Below are 23336 nucleotides of genomic sequence, written 5' to 3'. Positions count from 1 at the left end.
GGGTTAAATCAACAGACAGATTAAATTGTTTGTTTGTTAGACAATTGCAAGGAACCTGTAGTTTTATATACTCAGTTTTATGCTATATAAATTATTGGTGTTATGACATTGACAGGGCTGTAGATTACACACTAGTTTTTTAATACATCTTCATTTATTATAATACATGAGCATCAGAGCCAATTAAAGTCAGTGTAACCCTGGAGTCACGTTGACATCCTCAGCATCTGATGACGCAACGTCTCTGTCGTCATTTGAAGTGTTCCTGGAAGTCTGCACCTCTGATGATGAATGATTTTTTTCTAAAACAATGCAAACTGTTAAACAAACCATTTACTGGCCTGACAATTCTACCATGATCAAATGTGCACATTTACACAAACAACATAGTTGATTAAATGTGATGTGAGGCGGACTGACATTAAAGAAAAACAGCAGTGAATCCGCATGCAATTCTTCTGATGCCAAGGCTTTGGTATTTATAGACCAAGCCTTTGGACCGTCAATATCAGCAGTAATTACTGCTAACTTTCCTCCACTTATCCCTATCACAGGGGTCATAGTTCAAAAGCAGTCAGACTCAAAAGGCTTTAAACGGCCATTACAGGTGATCCCAAGAACGGACAACCATTTTTGAGAATGGACACCCTCTTTAAACCAAGCAAGTACACCTCGTCTCCACACACGCGCATGAGTTCAGCAGCACTGGGGTGAACACTGTTCCTTCACGAGGTGCTGCCCAATTGATCTGGCACTGCAGCTGACAGACGCTTGAATGGAAAAGCCAGTAATTGGATGAGGTGGGCGGGCCACGGGTAAAGCAGGATTATGTCTGAGCATCAGATAATCAGATTATTCCAGAAACAGATCTTGCTTTTTTAACTACTTCACTGTAATCTGTCACACAATGTCACGCCTCTACACCAATCCTGCATCTCTATCATATATCCCTGCCTGCTTTCTCTCTTTCTGCTTTTAACATTCACAGTGGTGTTTTCTTTGAGACACTGAAAGTCCATCTCAATTTCCAGGTTTCTTCATTTCCATCTTTAGGTCTCAGTGCTTGACAGCAAGGTCTCAGGGACCATAATGGCTTCTCCAGCTTCTGACGGATATATCCAAGAAAAAGGACTTAGCACCTGAAGTATCGGGTTGTCTTAATACAGCATGGGGTTAGATGTACGACTTGAAGTCAGCATGTCTTTGAAAAGTGGGCATCTCTTCACACTCTTCTTCTTTATACTGTCCGTCACAGGAATTCAAGGTAACAAAGTCAAATTTTACAACAAGATGTAAATGAGGAAGGAATTTTCGGTATAAATTTGTGAATTGGTAATAGTCAAACTTGAGGTGGCACTTATTATGATACTCAAGTGATTTGAAATTACTGGACGAACCAGGAAACAAAATGGTATTCAATGCGTAGTAGAGTGCAACCAAAATGTTGTTTTGACAAAGAACATATTTGTGGTAAGTGTTTTATAAGAAACAGTCTCAAGTTTTAAATATAGCCACACAAATGACTACAGAGGCAAATGTGTTAAGGATGTTTTTTTGTATTTGGATCATCAAACAATGAAGTTTTGTGAACTCTAGATATTCACTAGATACATGTCAACAAGTAGTCATGTGCCATGCTTTAAAATATACTGGTTTTGATTTTGCTTTTAGCTTTTCTAAATGATATACAAATTTTCTTTTTACAAATTGTTGCAAAAATGGCCTAAGACAAATTCAAAGTAAGTTTCTGCAGAATTTAAATAGGTGTATGGCAGAATTTATATGGATGGAAGTGCACAGTTCCAGATTTATTTTTCAAAATGTAAATTTGCTTGCCATGTGTGCACACACACAAAAAAACCCATCAATGTCCTTCAAACATGAGTGCAGAAACAAAGCATAGCATTGCAGAATATTTAGTTTTGGGGAAAAAGTATATTGAAAGTCCATGAGGGCTGAGAGCTGATAAATGTCAACTTTTTAAAGAATATTTTGGCAGAAATATGCTGAATTACAATGAAGTTACTAACCTTTTATTTTGAACTTACTATATATTTCAGACAGAAGAAGGCTAAACCCATTAGAGACTCTTGATGCTAGCAGCTTAACAAACCAAAATGCACCAAAGCAGAATTCAGGGGTCAGAACTATATTTGAAATGGAAAAGCATCGCGTCAAGAGGTCCGATTTCTTCCACTCGGAGGTGAAAGTATGTCCACAGGAGACAATGAGAGAGGTCTTAGCCAGCCATCGAACATTCTACACACTGAGAGGTAACTCCTAAACTTATGTACAATAAGCATCTTCCCTGTTAGAAAGGTTAAAGGTTAGAAAAAAATCTGCCATTATTTCCCCACCCTCAAGTTGTTTTAAACCTGCATGAATTTCTTTCCTCTGTTGAACACAAAGAAAGATATTTTGAAGAATGTCGGAAAACAAACAGTTGATGGACCCCACTGACTTTTTTTTTCTACAATGGAAGTCAATGGGGTCCATCAACTGTCTAGTTACCGACATTCTTCAAAATACCTTCCTTTGTGTTCAGCAGAAAATGGAAATTCATACAAGTTTGAAACAACTTGATGGTGAGGAAATGATGACAGAATTTTCATTTTTTAAGTGAACTATTCCTTTAACCCTTTCAAATGCATCAATGGTTTTGTTTAGTACAGTGTCTATCAACCCTATTCCTGGAAGCCCCTCCTTCCCAACACTGCACATTTTGGCTGTGTACCAATTCAGAGGCAGCATCCTTCGAAGGCTGCGAAGTTTGGACTAACCTACGGAGGACCGTTCTTGTTGATGTAACATCTAAAGTAGTTTATGGGAAGACATTGTTAGTTACTTTTTGATGACTCTTTGGCCAGAAATATTTTCAGTAGATCAAAAAATTAATACTGTATGGTTGATGTAACATAAGTCTATGAGGATCCTTTGGTGTGATATGTATAGAAAGTTTAAGATCCAGGACTCTTTTGCCAGAATAATTTTCAATAGCTCAAATATGGACTACTGTATGACAACTTTGACAGCTATCTGTTGATGAGCAGCAGCAACGTTTGTACAAGACTTTTCTGAAAGTTATGTTAAACTGTCTGACAGAGTTCACAAACTGTCTAAATGTGTTCACCATGGTCCATTAACTATATATAATCACATCTTAGTAAGATATGTCAACTGATTTAAACCGATTCTTTTTTCTTTTTACATTTGTATCATTAGATATTTGAGTAAGTTGAAACCCAATACTTACGTTTAAAAGTATAATTTGGCAATTTCTCTCCAAAAAACTCTGTTGTCACTGGTGTGAAATGAATTCTGGGGTAGGCAAGGCCACGAAGGATCCATCTGTGTTATCCTTTATTTCACGGGAAACGAAGGACGCATTTGGTGGAGCCTTCGAATTGGGACAGCCTTTGTCGTGCCGCGGTGACGCAGTCGGCCTAAGAAGGATGCAGCCTCTGAATTGGGATGTAGCATTTGGATGTCTCCGTCATCTAACACACCTGACTGAGATCATCAGCTCACTTCCACCCCCAACTATAGTAGGCGGAAAACAGTATGTGAGCGTCTGAATTAATAATGTTCATAAAACAGCAGGTGAAAAGTACCCGGATTACTTACTACTGCAGAGATTCTGAATTGCGCATCCGATGGACACTTTACTATCCCATGAGTGAATGGCAGGGAAGCGACACAACTGACGCCGTGGCCCGTAGGTCACATGACAGTGACAAAATGGCGGATGTAGTACATCCGATTTTCATTCATACTACACAACACACACTCATCGTATATAGTACATACTTTTTTAACGGTCACAAAGCAAGTTTCAAAACAAATATAGTACCTATTTTACAGTATGCGAATTTGGACACAGCACAAGACAAGTGTGTCAGACATTATATGAATTTAAATTCAAATTTAAAAAAGCTCTTTTATATATCCACTATATAACTTGTATATACATTCAGATTTAGACAAATATATCCAGTAAGCTGAGAGAAAATGTACACTATATATACATATATATATGTGTGTCCAAATTTATCTAATTTTGATAAAATATGCTTGATTATTCTCTGATATATCAGAGAATAATCAAGCATAATTAATCAAAATTAGATAAGTAATCATCTAATGAAACACCTCTGTTGATTTGAACTGTTGTCTTGATTTATATTTGATTGCAATTCAGCAATACAGAAGAATATATTTTAATATACAAAACAGATCCAGAAAAATGGACATATGCTGTGAAATTTATCATTTGAACACTTTTTTGTAATTTATTGACATTGTCAGTTTGCCAGGAGGCTGTATGGGAGGCTTTCCGGATCTTTTTGGACAGAATTCCCAGCAACTCGGAGTACCAGAAATGGGTCCACACATGCCAGCACAACTCCCTGTGCATCTCAGATCTCGCCATGAATTTCAGCCATTCGCAGGAACACGTAGACATGGTCTACAGGGTAAACTAATCAAAAATGCACACAATACTATATAGTCAAAAGATGTCATGTAAATAAACTCTCCTGGGAGTTTATTTGGCTCCACACTCAAGAGTGTTAAAGTGTTAAAATATGAGTGTTAAATGAACACTGAAGAGTGTTAGAGTTAGTGAGATAATTAAGTGATTTTGAGTGATGATTGACCATTATTGAAGACACCTGATGTTAACAAGCAGAATCTAAATTAAAAAATTGAAAATTTTAATTTTAAGTCCCCTTTATAGTGATCAGTGTTTGTTTTAGTTGGGCTTTTGTCCCTTAAATTTTGAATTTTAGATTTTGTTTGGCTGCTGTAACTGAGTTATAACAGCCAGATGAACAAAGAGAAATGGTGATCTGATAGTGTTGGTTGAGTTTTGAAAAAGCTTGATCTTATGCTGTAGAATCACAGTGATGCTGTAATCAGCAATATAATTCTAACTCTATATGAGTTTGGTGATTCAGGTCAAATGATAATTATGTCAAAACACAACCAACACCACCAGATCACCTTTTCTCTTTGATTATCTAGCTGTTACACCTCAGTAACAAGAGCCAAACTAAATCTAATGTTGATAATTTAAAGGTCTTGAGCTCAACTAAAGCAAACACCGATTACCATAATGGTAACCTACAAATTGTGATTTTCCCCTTTGGTGATTCTGCTTGTTAACATTAGGTGTCTTCAATAATGCTCAATCATCACTCAATTAATCACTTAATTATCTCATTAACTTTAACACTGCTTCAGTGTTTATTTAACACTCATATCTTAACACTTTAACACTCTTGAGCGTGGAGCCAAATAAACTCCTAGGAGAGTTTTAGCTGTGTACACTTTAAAAAGTGGTAACCTGAAATTATAACCCTAAAGAGCTATTTCTAGCCATAAAAGTTAGGTCGATTAATCTATATAACATTTTTTTTTTACTTAAATGAATCCAGTAAATTTAAAAGTTGCAATTTTTAGGTCACCATTTTTCTAGTGTTTTTAGTCAATGGCCAAAAATGTTATGTTTAATCAAAATTCTCCTGTAATGATTTTCCTTTTCTTTACAGAGGTTGAATAAGAATAGTGACAAATTAGAACGGTGAGACGGCATATCATTTCATATCCTGAAAACAGCTCCAAGTCATCTATAACAAAAATTATGGACTGTGATTATTTTAATATCATGATACATATTCAATTTAATTTTATAGAAATATAAGTGAAGAGCCAGCAACCGATCAAGCACAAGAAATGGAAGGTATAGTTGAATTGTTTTTGGTCTTCAGTGAGAAGTTTTCATAATTTTGGTAAGCTGAACTAAGCTCAATTTCTGTTGTTCAGGTTCAGAGGAAGTCCTGACTGAAGCAGCAGAACATGAATTTGTTCCCACAGCTGAATCTACTACTGTATCGACTACTGTCCGCACTACAACAGTCACCTCTACTGCCTCACAGGTCTGGAGCACATTTGTCTAACATACTTCATATACTTAATTTTCATGTTAAACAGCTGGAAGCAGTGGTTACTAGAAATTCACTTTAAAAATATCGTGACAGCATTTCAATCATTACACAATGTTATTTATAAGCAGCCTTTGCTCTGCTGTCCATGACCGTGGGCCATGACCACCAGGCCGATAAGCCTTAGCTTAAGCTTAACTTCTAAGACAGATAAGGTAGTACGGATTTGCAACATAAATTGTGCAGGATTCACCCTGTAGCTATATTAGGTGTAGCTTCATCGCACATCAGAACTGTGTGCAGATCTAGCTGCAGCAACATCCACAGTATACACTGCTTTCTCAACTGTCTGTGGGAAATGAGGGGTGCTGGTGGTGGATCATTTTACAGAGTTTAACTTCAACACCAATTAAACACACCTGATCCAGCTCGGGTCTTCAGGATGGCTGAGTTGTGTTCCGCTTTTAGACCTTGGCTTTTATGCCCTACCCTCGCTAACTTCCCTCCGACTTGTTCACTCGGATGTACATCATTGCTTGCGTTGCATGAGTACCCACTACTGGCAGAACCCAGCGCCCTTGGGTAAATTAAGTGCGAGCACTGCGAGTTGCGAGGTCACAATCCTGTTGCATTGCGGTCTATGGATCTGAGCACATATTGAGTGGACTCATTTACTCGGATCAAAATCAAGGGGTTGAGAGTCGGTCCAAATTAGGGGTGTCCATGGTTAACCGATTAACCGTTAAAAATTGCGTAACCGAGTGAAACATTTTGCTCGGTTAAGTGGCGTCAATGGTGTGCATTGAATTTAGTTGTAATACATTTTTGCACCGCCAGAGACCGCTAGACCAGTTTTCTAATATGAAGCGGGCAAAGAAAGCGCGCGTCCGAGAATGAAGGCTGTGCGCGAGCCAGAAACAAATATAGTCAGTCAGTATCCGCGCCACTGATCGCAGCACAATAATATCTGTCTGCAGAGCCGCAGAGCCACAGCTTTACACCAGCAGTTTTACCCCGCGCATGCGCAGTTTCATCACAACAGTTTTACCCGCAGAGTCCGTTTACCGTTACATTAACCCATACAATTTGTATTATGCATTTCCTAAACATGTACTTGCTAATCAAACACTTTATATGAACAAACTACTAATCTATAAAACACAATCGGTCTTCCGACCTTTTACTGTGTTGATATGCGCGAGGGAGAGAGAGCAATACAGCGCTCGTGTTGTTTGAAGGCGGTGAGAGTGCGCGCGCGCGCGGCCGGGGCTCTCTCACTGTTTGTTCTTATGCGCCCTGTCCACTGATCTAAATAATTAGTTGTTACGACGACTTATTTGTTCCCTCGTTTTAATAAATCGTGGACACGTTGAACTATTTCCCTCCCTCATTTTGATTTAACGTGGCCAAAAACAGTTTGATACTATTAATTAGTGAATGCTAAAGACCTATATTTTGTGAATTGGTGAATATTCAGGTGAATTATTTCGTGGCCACGAATTAATAATAATTATTAAACTGTTTTTCGTCCCTGTGAAGATAGCTCTTCAGTGAAGGCCGACTACAGCTTTTTATTCCTTTTTTTTTGTGAATTGGTGAATATTTATCAGTATCAGGTGAATTGTTGTGGCCACGAATTAATAATACCTCAGCACGTTTTACAAGCCCCTTCTCGATCGCAGCGGCAACGAGCACTTTGATCACTTGATTTAAAAAACAAAACATTTCAGCGCTAGATCGCCTAAAAAAAAAAAAAAAACGAACGAAATGAATGCTCTGCTAGTTAACTGAAGATGTTTTGTTTATTTGTATTGGTATTCATGCCGCGAGATGTTTCAAAAGTGGTGACAATATCGACCTTAGAAAATAGTGGTGGGGACATGTCCCACCCGCAAATTTTGCCTATCTCGGGGTTGCGGCGCGCACACTATGGTTAACCGAGTATTAACCGCTAAGGGCCTCGGTTAACGGTTAATGAAAAACTTGAAAACGTGCAGCCCTAGTCCAAATAAACTTTAAAAACTTCAAAATGGTGGTGGGGATTCCCAGAGGGGAAGCGCTTAGGGATGTTTGTGAGTAAATGTCTAAAAGTGGAGTTAAACGCAACCATACACTCACAATCTTCCCTGAGTATTTACCCTTGGGAAAACCAATCCTCCATTTTGAAGTGCGTTCCACTTCAAGTGGACAAGGAAAGTTTATATGGACAGACCCTCAACCCCTCGACTTTGACTGAGGCAGCTCCATATCCCACAATGCAATAATATAATATAATATAATATAATATAATATAATATAATATAATATAATATAATATAATATAATATAATATAATATAATATAATATAATATAGACACACAGGGCTCCCTTCCAGTGATGGTTTGTGCACTTGACCGAATGTGCACTCTGTGACCCTTCTTTACCTGCGCCTATGCCTTTCCACCACATTGATAATTGATAATTCGCCCTAAAAAATACTCAACTGCGATGATAAAGTTGGTCAGTGTCTCACAACTGGCATATAAAGAGATCTGCCAGAAACCAAGATATTTATCCGGAGTAGAGAACAAGATTGCCTTTGATAACTTTGGAGCAATATTTTAGAATGCTGGGATCATGAATCTTTGACGTTTATTAAGAAATTACAGGTCTACAATTGAGCTTCTTTAACTTTAGGTAAGGCAATTTACAATGTGGGCTATTACTGTATGACAAAGTATCTCTTTTCAGCACTTGCATGAATACTTCAATTAAAATATTTGTTATTTAACCTGTAAAGTTGCCTGAATTATGCAGGTTATACATTGTTGCAGTACTTGTTTAATAGTTCTTGTGCTATATTTTCAGGAGTTGGATCTTCACAATGTGGTTCCAGAGCAGCCAGTTCATCATGTCATAGAGTTCAGCGTTACACTGGTGGACCACGGGTATCAAGAGATACTGAGAAGTGCCGATTCACCTCAGTATCGTGACCTGTCACAGCATCTTCAGGATCAGGTTTGTGAAAATGACCAAACAGTGATCCACCATTCAGTGTTTTTGAGGAATCAAAGCTTCAACGGGTTAAGAGGCTTCACCAGGGTTAGACTGAGGGATCTAGGGACAGAAGGGGTTGTAGGAAATGTAACGTTTTGTTAATCTGTTGGAGGACTTTCTATTCTGTCTTGAAAATGATGGATTGTGCTACCTACCTATTGGTTTATACATTTGCCTAAATGTATATAATGGGCAACCTATGGAATCTTGCTTCCGCCATGGAATAAAAAAAAAATACAAAAGATAATTGTGACTTTTTATCTCACAATTCTCACTTTTTTCCTCAGCATTGTGAGATATAAACTCGCAATTGCAAGTTATAAGTCCAATTTTCAGAATTGTTAGATGTAAACTCACAATTGTGAGCTAAAAAGTCAGAACTGTGAGAAGTCGCTACTACCTTTTTTTAATGTTTTATTCAGTTGTGGAAACAAGCTTCCTTTGCAACATGTTAAACTGTACACTTGTCTGTTTGTTGCAGATGCAACATGTTTTCAAAGACCTACCTGGATTTATGGATGTCCACGTGTTACGAATTAGGTAGGTGTACTAAAAAAAAAAAAAAAAAAAAAAAATCATCATCACTTTCTTTAATTCAACAGCAGTGACCAGGTCTGTTGCTAATGTGAAAATAATGATGACATTCACACTGACATTTGTGTTTGTATCTCCATCATTAGCTATTCATATTTCACCAGGGAAGTGTTTGTGTATATCTGATTTCTCTGTTGCATTTTACTTTACATCTTTGTATCCTTTCCTACATGCAAGCGAGGCGGAAGAGCCTGAGGGGTAAAAGTTACATTTGTATATAATGTGCTGTGTAGAATCACCTTTAGTATTATCCATTTATTGCTTGGATAAAATTGCATCTGCTACATAAATAAATGTAAATGCATATTGCCTCCATTTCTCCAGGGCTGGAGGAATATCTGCAGTCTACTCGGCTGTTTTTGAGACTATTGTACCAAGCATTGCTGATGAAAGTCTTGGCACAGTTGTTTCATCTACAGGACCAAGTCTGAAGGACATGATAGTTAAAGCACTGAGCAAAAAGACCTCTCTTCTTGATCTTAATTCACTGACATTTGATACAGGTACATGCACAAATAAAAATGTACGGTAACACTTTAGAATAATGGTCCGTCATTAAGAAGTAACTATGCAGGAACTAATGAGTAGTTCTACATTAACACTTCAGCTACCACTATTAACTAATCAGTAAGTAATATCGAATTTAGGACTAAGATAGTTCCTTATTAGGTAATCAATAGTTACTTAATGAGATTGGGATCATTAAGAACTAATAAGTAATTATGACAACTTATAAAGAATTACTAATTAATTACTAATCACAACATTATCGTGTCTGAGACGTTAGCAATTACCTTCAACGTGGTCATAAAATTCATCACTACTTACTCAAGTGTTACCTAGTCACTCTTCAAGGACTACTTGTGATCTGGACCATTATTTTAAAGTGAAAAAGATGTTTTCCACTTTAAAATAATGGTCCAGACCAGATCACTAGTAGTTCCTGCATAGTGACTAGGTAACACTTGAGTAAATAGTGATGTGTTTTATGACTATTTTCATGGTAAAAATGATGACTGATTACGTCTCAGACACACGATAATGTTCTTTATAATTTATCAGTTAGTTAATAGTTATTAATGAAACTAATCTTATTAAGTAATTATTGATTACCTAATAAGGAATAATCTCCTAAATTTTATATTACTTACTGATTAGTTAAGCTTGTTTCTTAATTAGTTAATGGTAGTAGCTGAAGTGTTAATGCAGAACTACTCATTAGTCCTTCATTACTGAATGAAGTGTTACCAAATGAAGTTCTATGTACAATTTAAATAAATAAAAAAGCCTTGTTTAATTATATTTCACAAGTTCATTAGTTTTTACAAGTTGTGTACAAATTTTCTCTCATCAGGCAAAGACCAACCTTCAACCAGAACGCCTGTCACTGAGGTTTCTGAAGACATAATAACTGAGGTGACTAATCTCATATAATAAATATAATGAGGTACAAGAGACCATTTTATATCGTCAACGTGGATAAAGGGGCACAACTTACAAATGCCTGAAACTAAGCGTGCTCCGATCAGGATTTTTGGGGCCGATCACCGATCAATGGCAGCAGTATTGGCCGATACGATTACTGAAATAAATAATACTATTCTTAAAGGGTTAGTTCACCCAAAAATGAAAATTCTGTCAGTAATTACTCACCCTCATGTTGTTCCAACCGCGTAAGACCTTTTAAAAAGATATTTTTGATTAAATCTGAGAGTTGTCTCACTCCTCCATAGGCTTTCAGAGGGACCGAAACTTGCTGGCCCAGAAAAGTTATTAAAGAGATCGTTAATATAGTCCAAGTGACTCCAGTGGCTCACTCTTAAGTTTATCAAGCGATGAGAATACTTTTTGTGCCCAAAAACAAACAAAAATAACGACTTTATTCCACTATTCATTTCCTTCTCTCTGGGCCTCGTAGTGTTTTTGCGCTGCGCGTCTGTGTTACACGTCACCACGTAGGCTCACAATTGGCCCAGAGCCATATAGAGAGAGAGTTGCGACAACTCCATTGACAACAATGGAACGCTTTTTTTACAGCAATGGCGGCTCGTAGAGCCTCTCAATAGTTCCCGGAAGTAACAACAGCGCGGTAGAACAGACCGTTTGTGATGCACTTTTAAAAGGTAAGACGTTTAAAGAATAAGATTGTATATTATCAGTACATCTGAATCAAATAAACTTGTGTTTTAAAGGATGCTAGTTGATTCCGAAGCACTTCCTGGAACTATCTGAGGTCTACACGAATCACGTGACAACTAAGCATTTTGAACTTCCGTTGTCGCAACTCTCTCTCTCTATGGCTCTGAATTGGCCGAAGCGGGTCATGTGTGTGATGCATGATGACGTGCAACACAGACGCGCAGCGCAAAAACACTACGAGGCCCAGAGAGAAGGAAATGAAAAGTGGAATAAAGTCGTTATTTTTGTTTGTTTTTGCGCACAAAAAGTATTCTCGTCGCTTGATAAACTTAAGATTGAGCCACTGGAGTCACTTGGACTATATTAACGATCTCTTTAATAACTTTTCTGGGCCAGCAAGTTTCGGTCCCTCTGAAAGCCTATGGAGGAGTGAGACAACTCTCAGATTTAATAAAAAATATCTTAATTTGTGTTCCGAAGATGAACGAAGGTCTTACGCGGTTGGAACAACATGAGGGTGAGTAATTACTGACAGAATTTTCATTTTTGGGTGAACTAACCCTTTAACATCAATGCATTTATAGGACAATTTAAGAGATGAGAAAGTATCATGAATTGACAACTCTATTAATTGGTAAGCAACACATTCCATTCCCTCTCTTAAACGTTACTTAGAGCTTAACAAATATAGCATTCCTGTGAAATAAATAAAAATAAAGAAACAGAACAGTCTTTATCAACAAAAGTAATAAATTGTAAAACAACACTGGATCATCTACACTGTGTTAAATATACAGTTGTAAATGAAATTATTCAACCCCCAGTGCAAATCAGGTTTATTGACTAAATTTACAGACTTTCAGTTGTTTGTAATGAACAAATCAAACAACAGTAATTGGAATAGCTCAACACAACAAATGTTTCAAGTGGTTTCCCCAATTTTCAACTTAAAATGCAACTTTTTTACTTCTGCAGTCTCAAATTTATTCAACCTCTTCATGGCAAGCATCTTCAGTAGTAGAACACACTTTTGCTTTCATGACCTGCTGCAAATGAGATGTAGGCTATAACCAGACACCAGCTTCTGGCAGAGTTTCTGAGGAATCTTAGCCCAATCCTCATCCTCATGAGCAATGGCCTCCAGTTCAGTAATATTCTTGGGTTTGTGTGCTATAACCGCCTTCTTAACTGTGATTTGGATTTTGGGGAGGAACAAAAGCACACCGCTGTGAAGGAAAGAAGTTTACTAAAATCGCACAGCCCTAGTTTCTTGCTGTCATTGCTGTAGGGTTGCAATGTCGCTGCTGTCTGCAAAAAGACATTGCAAATGTCCTTTTCATACACCTGGTACATACACTGGTGAATGTAGTGAAGCAATTTTAGCTGCGCATAAAAAATTGTCTCGCAAGTTTTCTGATCTGCCTTTATAGAGACCACCAATCAAACTATATAAAGCTATTAATCGGCCGATAGCTATCGGCACCCAATCAATCTCAACACCCTTACCAGAAACGCCTTCCATATTGACAATATAGAGCAACCTCAAATGCTTTATTGTTTTAAAAAACAGTTACCAAATAAGTGATAGATGCCATTTAGTGTAAATACTTGTAATAAGTGTAAAATAAGTGTAAATAGCAACAAAAAGTATTTTCTTTGCACTAACTGCAGAAAACGTTAAATGTTATTTACTCTAATTGTAAACAGTGATAGATGCTATTGTTGCAGCCTTGTTGGGACATTGATATCCCTAAAGCCCTCCACTACACCTACCAAATAAACACTTTATTTCCACTATGAATTATCCGTTGAGCACTTTTTGAATATTTTCTTAATTTGTATTTAAAATGAATGCCTCTAACGCCACCCGCCTAAGTCTCACACCACTGATCCTATTATTAGCAGGATTTCTTTTGTAGTTTTGTCTGGCTCAATCAGACAATGGTGGGCGGAGTTAGTGGAAATAGCCTCTACCACCAACAAGGCGGGCTATTTGCACTTGGTTTAAATAGACACTCCAAAAATATAAAAACACAGTTTTTTATTAAAACAATAAAAGTGTCATCAGCTAGAAGATATATTTTTTTACATGTAAACTAATAATAATAGTAATATATAGAGCAACATGTGAATGCATTAGCGTATATATGTTTTAGCATGACTGAAGTGCTGTATCGGCAACCAGGACCAGAACGGGCTGTTTTAAGTCTTTGGTGCTTCATGTTTTTTTTAGTTAACTATTTTACAGAGTATAATACTAGCATAATATCTTTAAATGCAACAACATAATTGTACATCTGTTAATTTGCAGTCCTCTGATCGAGATTCATATGGTGACCTCAGTTTTCCAACAAAAGAAACCAAGGTTGAAGTTCATCTTTCCTCAGATGGCGATGAGAATGTTTTGGAGACCATTTTACACACAACTGTAGACACAGTCAGCGCCACAACAACAAAATCAACAGTTGAACCTGAGAATGAGGCAGTCATTATACACCGGCTTGAAACTATTAAAGGGGAAACTGGTGAGCTCATAAAGGTTCCACCAGTAGAGGAAGCTCCTGCTGACGATGACACCAAACCAGTTGTTATTGTTGATAAAGACAACAATCTGGCTCCAACATCTTCAGTTGCTATCTCAGCATTACCGTCGAGTGGAGAACAGCCTAGAACTACAGAGAAACCTACACCCGAGAGTGACTTTAAGCTAAACACAATACCAGAAGATGACATCATGTTTAACCCAGTAACCACCACCCCCATTTTGTTCACCACCGCTACAACCGTAAGTCCTGGGTCTGAACAACCAAGGTTGGCTGTCACAACCGACTTCACCATCACCCTACAACCTTCAACTGAACCAATTGATCCAATAACTGAAGTTACAGACTCTAATGAAATTCCAGAGGTGCCTCACACAGTAATTGTACTAAAGGAGGAAGATACCAAAATGGTGATGGCTGAACCAGTGGAAGAAACTAAGTCTGAGGTTGATTTACCCAAGATAAAGGTTGTGACTACAGAAACTGTAGAAGTAACTGGATCTCAGGGAGTAATTGAAGATACTGTTGTTTTAGAAGATCAGGTATTCCGACCTGAAGAAGTGACTATGGTAACAGAATCTCATACAAAGTATAGCACATTAAAACCTGTGAGATCGACTGCGGCACCAGAACCAGAAGAAGATTGGATTGGAAAATCAACTAAACAGGATGAAGTGACAGAACTAGAGCGAAACGTTTTAGAGGAAGAAACAGAGGTCATTATAGAATCAGAAGAAGATGTTGAGGAACATAAAACTGACGAGGAGATTAAAGTGAGAGAAGAGGAGGATGTTCAGGTAACTAGGAAGCCAGGAACTGAGGCAGTACAACCCAAGGAGGACCCTCGTTTAACAGAACTTGAAGAAGAGGGTGAGGTGGTGGAACCTGAGAGAGAAGCTGATGAATCAAAGCCTTCTGATGTCTTAGAATATGAGGAAGGTATCAAAACTGAAGAGCCTTATGTGGAGATAGCAAGTGAAGTCCCCAAACCTACTGAAGGTTCAACAGAACCTCCTTCAGAGATGATTAAGATTATACCACCAGAGATTTCTGTGACAGAAATTTACCTTAAGAACAATGACTATTACCAACCTGTAAGTGATAATTTACCCTTTGTGCCAGTTGACCGTGTTCAACCAGAAATGGACATTGGTAAACCTGAATATGTGGAAGACTTTGGGCTTGAGGATCCAAACTCCAAAACTGAGGTTACTGAGGGAGTTCTTGAGATACCAGATTTGGTTATAGAGGACACCACCACAAAACCAGAAGTGGACATTGGTAAACCTGAATATGTGGAAGACTTTGGGCTTGAGGATCCAAACCCCAAAACTGAGGTTACTGAGGGAGTTCTTGAGATACCAGATTTGGTTATAGAGGACACCACCACAAAACCAGAAGTGGACATTGGTAAACCTGAATATGTGGAAGACTTTGGGCTTAAGGATCCAAACTCCAAAACTGAGGTTACTGAGGGAGTTCTTGAGATACCAGATTTGGTTATAGAGGACACCACCACAAAACCAGAAGTGGACATTGGTAAACCTGAATATGTGGAAGACTTTGGGCTTGAGGATCCAAACCCCAAAACTGAGGTTACTGAGGGAGTTCTTGAGATACCAGATATGGTTATAGAGGACACCACCACAATACCAGAAGTGGCTGATGTTCAACCTACTGTATCAACTGCCTCAGAATCTCTATCTGAAATGGTCACAGAATCAGATTCGAAGAAAGAAGACTTACCATCTGTTGTGGGAGATACTGAGGAGCCACAGCTCACGGATATAGGTGAGAGAGATATGCTATGTGTGTTACTCAATAAAAATGTTTGGCAAAAAGATTTTTAGAATTACCTTTGAAAAGGTTCACATGGGAATATGTATGGCAAAGAGCCAAAGTTTTGGCATCATCTGAAACACTGGAGACATCCAAACAAGTTTCCAATAACAGATCTGATTACAGAACTTTACAGGGTCTTTAATTTAAATTTGATTTAAATATAAGTTAAGAAAGGATAAAAGACTAAAGAAGGAAAAGATACCTGAGTGCAGAAGTGACAGGAGCTGTTTTAGGTGAAAGTCTTCTGCTACATCTATCGGGGATAGGAGAATTAAGATTGCAGGACAGTCATATTGATCCACGTAAATAACTATTTTCCATTTTACATGTAATTTCTAACCTGTCATTTTTGATTTCCCAGAGGAAGACACTAAGACAGAGGTTGTCCTTAGAGAACAAGAGGAAGAAAATGCATCACTGCCCATTGATATACTTGCAACTGATACACCTTTGACAACTGCACCTGCAGACCATGATCTTTTTGAAGTAGTCCTAACAGATGTATCGATCGTTACTCCGACATCTTTGGAAAAGGATTATGATTCACCAACTGAAAATGTACAATCAACTGTTGTCCAGGATGTTGTATTTAAAGAGTCCGAAAATGACAAAGTGCCGAATGTGGAAACTGAGGACCCATTTACTAATTTAAGAGACCTAGCCACGGAGTTAGACCAAATAGATGTAGTAAGTACTGAAGTGCCGAATGTGGAAACTAAGGACCCATTTACTAATTTAAAAGACCTAGCCACGGAGTTAGACCAAATAGATGTAGTAAGTACTGAAGTGCCGAATGTGGAAACTGAGGACCCATTTACTAATTTAAGAGACCTAGCCACGGAGTTAGACCAAATAGATGTAGTAAGTACTGAGACCATTGACCTCTTGAGTTATGACAATGGATATTCTTTTCCAAATGAAGGATATCCCTTGGAGACAACAAAAGTGCCATCACTAACGTACTTCACAACTCCATCAATGACCACTGCGAGCAAAGGCAAAGAACTAATTGTGTTTTTCAGTTTGCGTGTCACAAACATGATGTTCTCTGAAGATCTTTTCGATAAGAGCTCTACAGAATACCGATCATTGGAAAACAGATTTGTTGAACTGGTAAGTGCAGCTATTTCAGATGTTGATTTCTGTTGATTGTGGTGAGCAGTGATATTTTACAGTGAGAGAACATACAACTCTTTATTTTCTTGATTCATTTAAGCAAAATCACTATGGCATTTTTTTTTTTTATCTGTTCATGATGACCACAGGACGCCACTTGCTGAACTAACATGCAACATAGATGGGTCTTGTCACAATAATGTAGCACATTGCAGCTTTGTTGTAATGTTTATCGTTATATAAATTCTTTTAAGAACATGAGGCGGTATACAGTTTATACTATGCAGTATGGTATTATTCTTTTCAAGGTTATCACTTAGGTTAATAGAAGGTCCTTCTGCTAACTCCTGTAATTGTCCAGTGATTTTTGTATGGTGAACTAGCCCGTTCTCATCCTAGGGCGTCATATATTGACGCTCTTGACATTTCGTCTACATCGAACGCACATGGCACCCTTTAGCGTCAATATGAGACGCAGATAGAAATGGGCCATAAGGCGCCTCCTAGCGATCTAACCCTAACCCTACACCAGACCTAAACCTACCCATAACCGAACAAAGCTCTGTGCGTCTCATATTGACGCTAAAGTGTGCCATGTGCGTTCGATGTAGACGAAATGTCAAAAGCATCAGTATATGACCCCCAAGGATGAGAATGCGTTGGGTGAAATACATAAATTATGCTTTTGTCTCCTCTGTGCACAGCTACTTCCATATCTACAGTCTAACCTAACAGGCTTTAAGCAGTTAGAGATCCTTAACTTCAGAAATGGAAGTGTGGTGGTCAACAGCAAGGTGAAATTTGCCAAGTCTGTGCCGTACAACATTACTCAGGCTGTCCAGCAAGTCTTGGAGGAGTTTTGTGATGCTGCAGCCCAGCGTTTGGACATAGAGATTGACAGCCATTCCCTAGACATAGAACCAGGTAAGAGTCTTACCTTTGTAAGCATCCATTACTATTGATTTCAAACTGGATCAGTCAGTCTGGAAAGCAGAAACATGGACAGAATTTCTCACAGAAGGTAAAGAATTGATACAACTGAGATGAGTCTAATTTGTTCTTTCATTTTAGCTGATCAAGGTGACCCTTGCAAGTTTCTTGCCTGCAACGAGTTTTCGAAGTGCGTGGTGAACCTCTGGACAAAGGAAGCACAATGTTTATGTGACCCAGGCTATGTAACGCTGGAAGGACTGCCATGTCAGAGCCTCTGTGTGGTCCAGCCTGATTTCTGTCTCAATGGAGGAGAGTGTGAGATTGTACCAGGGCATGGTGCCGCTTGCAGGTACCTCAGCGAACAATCATATATAGATATAAACAGTTAAATTCTACAATCTAAATTCAGCTCAATTCTGCTTCGGAATTGAATGAAATGCTCGTTTTTACCTTAAGTAAATCAAGTTTCTGACTCTATGCTAGCTAACTTGTTTAATACATTTATAGTGGGACATTTTTTCCAGCACTCCAGTAGTTTTGCTTATGCTTTGTGGTAATTTCTTCAAATGTTTTAAAAATGCAAGCAGAGGGATGCTGCTGTATAGCTGTGAAGGATCTCTTTAAAGGGTTAGTTCACCCCAAAATGAAATTTCTGTCATGAATTACCTCTACGTCAGAATGCCGACTTGACATATTTCTGGGCCTTGAAAGTTGCAATGACGTTGCTGCTGATTCAGAAACCTCTCGGATTTCATTAAAAATATCTAAATTTGTGTTCCAAAGATGAGCGAAGGTCTTACGGTTTGGAACGACATGAAGGTGAGTAATTAATTACAGAATTTATTTTGGGGTGAACTAACCCTTTAATAATAAAACCTCCATTGTACATGTTCTAACTGTCTCTCTTGAACCTTTTAGATGTCCTGTAGGTAAATTCTGGCAATTTATCGGGGAGAGATGTGCAGAGCTGGTCTCCGTGTCACTAGACCCCTTTCTTTCCCTAGTGTGCCTCGTGGGGGTGCTCGCCTTTCTTTATGCCATCATTTCTCTCTTGTTATCTATGTGCAGGAAATGTGTACGGACCAGAAAGACACTAACTCTAGTGTAAGCAGGTCTTTTTTCGTCAGATTTTCTGAATTTTTTGCGGTTAAATCATTTGTTGTGTTAACAAAGATACCAAAGACAAATTTTGAAATTTTGACTAGACAAATAGATAATACAAATGTAAGCAACATACCAAATGCAAATTCTTTATTTCTTATGTCAGGAATGTTCCAGGTCCAGTACCCAAGTTATTCAGTTTGTAAGAACAAACAAAAAATTCTGTTATGTGTTCAGTTCCAACGCAATTTTCATCTGTTTTTACAAACTAAGAAAAGAAATTCCTTTAATGGCATATTGCTCTGAAAAAAGCATATGAATTAATTTGACACGTGTCTAATATAATATCTTTCTTAAGCGAACTATTCACAGTTAATTCGAAATATAAGTTATTTACAAAATTGCTTTGCATAAAATGTATAAAATCTTTACTTGCTTCCCAGTCTATTCTTCATGTGATTCTGTTCTAAACACATTTATGAACACACTTTTAAACTCTCATTAGATATACATTACATATACATCTCATTCCTTAGTTTCATTCTGTGCCTTTTATCTTTGGGATAGTATCTTTTCATTGACTGAAGAATCAGATGTCTCTGTTCCAGCCTAACTGGATTAACAACTGGAGCCTCCACAAGTAAAAAATATTCAAGAAAAATTAAAAAACTAAAGTCCAGCATAAATTGATTGCAGTATCCCATTTACTGAAGTCAATATACACTCACCAGCCACTTTATTAGATGCACCTCTTCAACTTCTCGTTAAGGCAAATATCTAATCAGTCAATCACATGGCAGTAACTCAGTGCATTTAGGCATGCAGACATGGTCAGGATGATCTGCTGAAGTTCAAACTGAGTATTAGAATGCATGAGTGTATGAATGAGGCATTTATATAGCGTTTTAATGTGTACTATTGCACACCCAAAGCGCTTTACAATCATGTCGGAAATTCTCTCCTCAAGGGTCTCTCCTCAACCACCAAGAATGTGCAGCATCCGCTTGGATGATGCGACGGCAGCCACAGAACAACGGCACCAGTGCGCTCACCACACACCAGCTATAGGTGGAGAGGAGAGAGAGTGATCGAGCCAATTCAAAGGATGGAGATTATTAGGAGGTCATGACTGATAAAGGCCAATGGAGGGAATTAGAAGTGCCATGGGATTTTTGATGACCACAGAGAGTCAGGACCTCGGTTTAACATCTCATCCGAAGGACGGTGCTTGTTACAGTATAGTGTCCCCGTCACTACACTGGGGTGTTTGGACCCACACAGACCACAGGGTGAGCAGCGCCCCCTACTGGCCTCTCTAACCCCTCTTCCAGCAGCAACCTAGTTTTCCTAGGAGGTCTCCAATCCAGGCGCTGACCAGGCTCAACCGTGATAGTTTCATTGCTCAACCAGTCTTGGGCTACAGGGTGATATGGCTATGGCTGGGGAATAAATGTGATTTAAGTGACTTGGCATGTGAATGTGGCGTGGTTGTTGGTGCCAGACAGGCTGTTCTGAGTATTTCAGAAACTGCTGATCCACTGGGATTTTCTCACACAACCCTCTCGAGGGTTTACGTAGAATGGTCCGGCAAAGAGGAAATATCCAGTGGGCAAAGATGCCTTGTTGATGCCAGAGGTCAGAGGAGAATGGTCAGTCAGAGTCAGACTGGTTCGAGCTGATATAAAGGCAACAGTAACACAAATAAGCACTCGTTACAACCGAGGTGCAGAAGAGCATCTCTGAACACACAAAACTTCAAACCTTCTCTAGCAGATGAGCTGCAGCAGCAGAAGACGCACCGGTGACGCTCCTGTCAGCAAAGAACAGGAAACTAAAGCTACAATTCACACGGGATCACCAAAACTGGACAAAAGATTGGAAAAACTTTACCTGGTCTGATGAGTCTGGATTTCTGCGGTGACATTAAGATGGTTGGGTCAGAATTTGGTGTGAACAACATGTAAGCATGGATCCATCCTGCCTTGTGTCAGTGGTTCAGGCTGATGGTGGTGTAATGGTGTGTGGATTATTTTCTTGGCACACTTAGTACCAACTGAGCATCATTTAAATGCCACAGTCTACCCGAGTATTGTTGCGGATCATGTGCATCCCATTATGACCACAGTGTTCATCTTTTGATGGCTACTTCCAGCAGGATAACGCACAATGTCACAAAGCTCAAATCATCTCAAACCGGTGTCTTGATCACGACAATGAGTTCAATAAAATCAAACGGCCTCCACATTCACCAGATCTCAATCCAGTAGAGCAGATTTGGGATGTGGAGGAACAGGAGATTCACATCATGGATGTGCAGGCGACAAATCTGCAGCGACTGTGATGCTATCATCACACAGGTTCTCTGAGGAATGTTTCCAGCACCTTTTGAATCTGTGCCATGAAGAATTGGTACTGGTACTAGCAAGATGTACCTAATAAAGTGGCTTGTGAGTGTATATGCTTCCAGTTGCATCTTCCAACAGTGGGCTGAACCGCAGGCATCTTTTCTGATTAGGACACATGTGGTTTTCACATCCTCATGTTAACCAAAACTAAAGAGTATGAACATCGAATTAGTGATTGCAAGGCAGAACCGTATTGAAATTTCCCATTGCGGTTTCTTCTCCAAAATATTCCACAATTATATAACCACCAAATTCCATTTAAAACTTTTACACACATTTTCAGCTCTAAGTGGGCTATTTTTGGTTTTTATTCACTGATAAATTACTTTATTTTTATGTTTGAAAATCTTAAATTTACAATGTTAGATGTTTAAAAATTGAAATTCACTGAAATTCAACACACCCTCATGACAATCGGTCCTGTTACTAATTTACGCATTGGCAAAATAAAACATACTGTGATGAATTTGTACAATGTCATTCATACACTTGTATTAGAGTTAATGTTAGAGGTAGAGCTTCATGCTTACATTTTAATTTGTACATTTTTGTACAGAATTGGCAATTCGTAAAACAGTTACTTTTTTGCTGCCTTGCAAGCACTTTCTAATTAAACCTCTTTTTTGTTGTAGTTATAATTTAATAGAAAATATTTGCAAACACTTTTCCCATAAAACAGGACTTTACCCAAGGAATCCAAATGAAATGATTTCCAGAATGTTCTAAAACAACAGCCTGTGTTGTCCATAAGAAACTTTTACTAATGTGTCTTTTTTACAGAAATTGTGATGCCTTACACCTGTGAATTTGTCCTTGGGATATGACATTTTCTTTTTCCCTTCAGCTGATATTGATGTCTTTCTTTGCCTTTTGAAACTTGAGCTTCATATTGTTGCGTGTGTTGTCCTGTTTTACAGAGGCCGAGACAAGACCACCATACCAGGCCTGACGAGTTAATCACAGATGATCTCCACATTATAATACTGTCCCTGAGGTAAGATCAGATCTCATATCACCTTGTTTTGTGGTTGTTCAAATCAAATCCCAAACTTTTAGACCAGGTCTAGCTTAATGTCATGTTGCAGGTTATTAAATCAAGACTACAATGTTGTGGGGTTACTAGCTGGACTGTACTTCAGCACAATTGAATCCAATTTAACAATATGGTCCTGTTTACACCTGTGGCCTGTTGCACAAAGCCGGTTTCAGTCGCTTCCAAGGTAAGCTCAAGATTAGTTTGAGCAAACTCTGGTTTTTCGGGCTCAAGGAGGTGGATTGTTTCTTTAGCGGGTTTCATTGCTATGGGAACTTGTGCTACATGGATTTATTCTGGGTTAGACCAATCAGTTGTGAGTTAAGATGCAATAAAGCAATTAAATTGTTTATTATATTGATATAATTATAATTATGCATAATTCATATAATATTAATTGACAATATTAAACTTTGCTTTTAAATTAAAATAAATATAATACATGTATTATATATACAGCTTTTAAACAGATTGAGCTTATGTGTATTCTTTTGAGCTCTTTGTGAAACAATATAAATTATTAGGCCTATTTCTTTGACTCACATCATGCATTCTGCTTCAAAACCCGAGTTGACAGAGAACATTTATACCGAGCGTTGTGAGCCAGTTGAACCTGATCTAAACCTGGATTTGTCAACTCTAAACCTGCTC

General features: G+C 38.3%; 1 protein-coding gene across 1 annotated transcript; it reads left to right on the top strand.

Annotated features, from left to right (window-relative positions):
• Window positions 1-1167: 1167 nt before the first annotated feature.
• Window positions 1168-22609, top strand: impg1a (interphotoreceptor matrix proteoglycan 1a; the record flags this gene model as incomplete). The annotated part of the gene is made up of 16 exons (XM_081378990.1): window positions 1168-1264; window positions 2061-2273; window positions 4306-4472; window positions 5550-5581; window positions 5694-5740; window positions 5824-5936; window positions 8791-8940; window positions 9461-9519; window positions 9898-10076; window positions 10928-10989; window positions 14024-16046; window positions 16459-17210; window positions 17918-18137; window positions 18285-18495; window positions 19065-19250; window positions 22570-22609. The coding sequence occupies 16 exons, from the start codon at window positions 1168-1170 to the stop codon at window positions 22607-22609; spliced, it is 4551 nt and encodes a 1516-aa protein (XP_081235116.1).
• Window positions 22610-23336: the final 727 nt, after the last annotated feature.

This window comes from Scardinius erythrophthalmus, assembly GCF_964197995.2.
Source record: "Scardinius erythrophthalmus genome assembly, chromosome: 11".
NCBI lineage: Eukaryota > Metazoa > Chordata > Actinopteri > Cypriniformes > Leuciscidae > Scardinius > Scardinius erythrophthalmus.
The sequence above is the reverse complement of the archived record's forward strand: the minus strand, read 5'-3'. Positions and strand labels throughout refer to the sequence as shown.